We start from the raw sequence: 4,861 nt of genomic DNA, 5'->3' as shown, positions 1-4,861 counted from the left end.
TGGAATACATAGTGGAGAAAAAGAATGATTATTTATTTTTATGAGTTGTAAAGGAAGAAAAAAAAAAAAAAAGAAAGGAAGGAAGGAATTCACCTTTTTTAATTAAAAAAATAAAAAAGAAAGTAAGAAAGAAGGGGCCTAAGTGCCTACACGTGAGGAAAAGGAGAAGATTCATTTAAGTGAGTTAATGACCAAAACAGTAAAAGAAAGGTATCCTATGCTAAAACATGCATCATCTTTTTATATGCTTACAATTTTCCCTGTTCCTCTTTTCTCACTTGTTAGGCTTTGAAATAAGTGGTAAATTGAGAAGAATAATATAAAAGGCTATAAGATTTTCACACAACTGAACGTATTCAAGCACAACATGAGAGAAAGGGTATCCTCACACCATATGATTAAAACACAGATAAACTTGCAACAATCTTCTCAAAAGCAAACTCACACTCTAAACTCCAATTTATGTTAGATATATATGTGTGTGTAATTTCTTTACCACAAAGGTCACTGGATTAATTCCAGTTTCATAGCCTGGAACGAATCATGATCTTTTTCGCATCAGTTTTTAAAGGAACTGAGCCCTTGACGGGAGGAGTTGAGAACTCTTTCAAAGGCTCCGATCCCTGGGCGCACTGGATTGATATATCATTTTGTTGCTTTGTGCTATTCATGTCTTCCTGCATTTTCTCCATCTTGGCTTGCATCTCCTCCACCACTATTGTAAGATCTGGTTTCTTATTCTCATTTGCATTGTCTGAAGATAGTTGATCATTTAAGCCTTCCTTCACAATTTTATTTACTTGAATCCCTCCTGCAAATACTCAAACATGAGAGGGGAAATACAAAATTTCAAAATAATCTACAGAATGGGAAATTCTACCTAAACACTAGACTGAATTCTACACTACATCTTTTGCACTCACACCACACGGACTCTTTGAAATTTGTGAAGGAGTGTATGATAATGCATGGGTATGACATAGGAATGATCAACATATCTGGTCAAACATGCAACCAGCAAGTGTCTGCTAAATTACTAATTCAAATTTACCATATATTTCCATAAAAATTTCTTCTTGTGTCTGTGTCACTTGATTGCTTTAAAGCCAGTGAAGTGTCCATACTGGACATGGTGTTAAGCTAATCATTTCACTTATGAAATACAATAAGAATATTAAATAATTTGAAAAGTTAATGGCATCCACTTGTCCTTGACTTTGGGTATCAGATAAAGCCAATGCTCAGACACATCCCATATCAAACAATCATGCCCGAACTTGACGCACATAAAACACATTCCTGGGAGGCTGGGAGTATCATTACCCCACCAACCAAATCATAAATAGTCAACTTCTATCCATAAGCTGTATATGAAACAAATAAAGCCACCATAAAGGAACTTCTAAAGATTTAAAATCAACTTCCTCAGAAGAAGACAGAGGAGGTTAAATTGAGGATTATAGGCCGTACTCATTGCACGGGAGACAGACATTTGACAGTTTCTTTAAAGTTCAACTAGTCTTCCCAGAATGAGAAAGAAGTTTAGGGTGTGAACATGAAGTATGTCCCAATGAGGAGAGGCAACACTACCACCTTCACTGCTCCCATTTCACATACACAAAAATGAGACTCAGATTGCAGCTTCCTAGAGGAAAAGAAACGAGAGACTACTTATATAAAAAGCAAATTCCGAGGACTGCAAGGAAGGTGGCAAATCCAATAGACGATATCAAACCTATTACAACTCATTCACACCATAGCACCAGCAAACCCTCTCTCAAGAGGGAAACATGATTTTCCAATTAGTACATTCCTGAGATTGGTATAGAACTTTTTTGGAAATCTTCGAAAGTTTCCTAGAAATTGCCTCCAAAGAATGCCGTAAACATTTTTGGAGGAGGAACACATTTATACCTAAATGTTTCCTATAAATTATGAAAAAAGGACAAACGATCTTCCCCAGCACTAATTTCATCAATGTTTTCCTAGTACTTCCTATCCCCGCCCCCGCCCTCTCACTGTGCAAATATCATGAATGAAAAAGAAAATAACAGTAGGTATTTTTCAGATTCTAAATTTTTTCTTTTACTTTCCTCCATTTCTAAGCAAAATAAACAACACATGAGATTTCAATTAATCTGACCTGAATCAACCTTTGAATATTCATGGCATTTTTGTTTTTATGATATTTTATCTTTCATTGTTGCATATAATAAAACTTAGGCTATGGAAAGTGCGTGACTCAACATTGCACTAGAAGTAGTATAAATTGGATGAAAATCTTTCGTGTACATGCATTTAGCCTAATTTTATCACTCATCTAACCATGGTCCACAAAAGCAGACAGCTAAAACATGCATCATAACCACGTCTGACCTTTCATTGGTATGTTTGAAATTCCAAAATACATAATTAACCATGTTTGAGGACAATATTTCATGTCCATTGGTAACTACCTGCGCGATGCATATATAATTTTTGCATACTTATGGCAACAATTTAGTGCGTATTATTATGATCTTTATACAACTCAGTTCATTAAGTCTTATAAAGGACGTAGGATGGGCAGTTGGTCAGATCTAGTATGAATTGTACATGGACGGTAGCATATATAACAGGGTTAATGAATATTGGATGTCTTTGCTAATGAAATATCCTAGGAGAGGGTTTTAAGCTCATTACTAAACAATTATTATTCAAGCATCTTCTTCTACAGAGAAAACAAGAAGAAGTGATAAGACTGCATGCAATTCTAAAAGATAGAGAGAGGGAGAAGAAGAAGAAGAGAATAGACACGGTGGAGCATAACATGGAAACTTTTTTGAGTTCAACAAAAAAGAAGAAATTATAACTCGAAGTGGTATTTATCAACATGTAACATTATGTTGATGATGACGACTACGAGAGCGATCACTTGGAAAGAAAAAATTCAGGGAGATGTCAAACAAAGAAAACTAGAAATGGGAAAAGATAAATTGAACTTCCTCCAACCACTGCCCATTCCAAATCCAAATAAAAGTACATAAAACCTCACTTAACAAACTTCCTCATCTTTTCTTCACTCACGTGCCATTTGAATCATTTGATTGTCCACTATTTGCACTCTTTTCATACCACAAAACTTGACAAGGATATCCCCATTGCATGATCAAAATTATTAGCATTATGTCAAATGGACTCTTCTAAACAAGTGAGATACCAGTGTCTAATGCGCATCATACACAAGTTGGACAGACATTTTGGCAGGTCACTGATCAGAACCCCAAGCATTTCTCTAACTTTACATAATAGATGTGATGCTACATTAGTATTGCACCGTTTCATTCTTTAAATTTTATAAGCATACTAAACAATTTTATCAATATTACACCCGCTATGCTACCATTGAGCATATATAATTCAACTCATTGAACTTATCCTTGTGTTTAATATAAGCCATCAAATAGATGTAGGATGCCACTAAATAAAAAACAAACTACGGTTCCAGAGGATGAAGAGATTTTGAGAGATGTGTTCCCAAGTCCTTGGAAGATCCAAATGCATGACATTTACAGCGTGATAGAGTGCTCAAGAAACTCGCTAGAATCTGATAGAAAAAGGCCTCAAACCATATTCTAGGGGAACAAAAACAAATTAAAATTAGAAACTTCCCTTCGATTGAGTTGAACTGGCATGTCAAAATAATGCTTTGGAGTTTGGACAAAACCTAAACAGGGACTGGTTCGATTATACAATAACAAAATATCTTGACATGAAGTACGTCCCACAACATAAACGGGTCACCAGAAAGAAAAGTTCCATGATAGCTGTGCATATTAAGTGCAAGGTTTCCTACTACAAAAGAATAATTATTGCTTAAAGCTCATACATCATCATAATACAATGAATCAAAGTCAACAGTACTTTGATTAGGATGACAACCATTTTAAGACTCCGTTCAATTATACCACAATCCATGTAACTCTCCATATCAAAATTCATTAACTAACTTGATATAATAAGAAAAAGAAGTTTAAACGTGATGAATCAACATTTCTTTGTAAGTTTTACACGCCATTACTTATGATGTTAGTCATACATCCAGAACAAATTGTTTTCTTCCAACTCGGAATGGGTAAACAAGTACAATTCTAAATAACTACTTCATGCTCCGTTTGATGGCCGAGAAAACTACCAAAATTAACCCTAAAAATCCTTGAATCGAAGCATTCAAAAGCACAAAAACTTAAAGATAGAGAGAGACACGAACCAGTGACGCCTTTGAGAGACTCGCTGACGGCGGAATCAACGGCGAGTTTACTGATATTCGTCAGAATCCGTCCGATCTTATCCAGACGATGAGGACCGGCGGCGTGCTCTTTCAGCTTCTGAGCTCCATTATATCTAGCAGCGTCACTGATTTGGGGGACAGAGGTGGCGATATCGGAATCATTTGGAATCGGAAACGCATTTGAACCGGGTTGTATAACGGAAACATTCCGGTTAAGTAGCTTACCGGCGGTTAACCGAAGATCGTCCCAAATGCCCATTAGTGTGTTTGGAGCTGTTCAGGGTGCGTTTAGATTTACACTCGGATCGGATAAGTTGGAGGATAAAGAAATGGTAGGTAGTTATGAAATTAAAAATACTCCTAATAAAATAAATAAATAAATGAAATAAATTATAGTTTGAACATTAGATATCATCACCGGCACTACATTATTTATTTTTTTTTTTTTAAGTACCTCGTGAATTATTATTAAAAAATAAATTACCTCAAGAATCACTCTTATATTATTATTATTTTGATAAGTATACCTCGTGAATTATTAAAAAGAGAAAAGAAATTAAAAGATCACTGCATCGCACTATACTCTTACCA

At 35.3% G+C, this 4,861-nt stretch overlaps 1 protein-coding gene across 1 annotated transcript; it reads right to left on the bottom strand.

Moving 5' to 3' along the window:
• Positions 1-294: 294 nt before the first annotated feature.
• On the bottom strand, positions 295-4,596 carry LOC132308519 (uncharacterized). Its single transcript, XM_059806617.1, has 2 exons — positions 4,250-4,596; positions 295-811 (listed from the first exon to the last, which is right to left on the bottom strand). Exons 1-2 carry the CDS (start codon positions 4,527-4,529, stop codon positions 525-527), a joined length of 567 nt encoding a protein of 188 aa, XP_059662600.1. The 5' UTR covers positions 4,530-4,596; the 3' UTR covers positions 295-524.
• Between the last annotated feature and the right edge of the window lie 265 nt (positions 4,597-4,861).

This window comes from Cornus florida, unplaced genomic scaffold (genome assembly GCF_030987335.1).
Source record: "Cornus florida cultivar Cherokee Brave unplaced genomic scaffold, ASM3098733v1 CherokeeBrave_3.0.0_Hap2_Chr05, whole genome shotgun sequence".
Taxonomy (NCBI): Eukaryota; Viridiplantae; Streptophyta; class Magnoliopsida; order Cornales; family Cornaceae; genus Cornus; species Cornus florida.
Note: the sequence above shows the minus strand (reverse complement) of the source record. Positions and strands in the feature narration are given on the sequence as shown.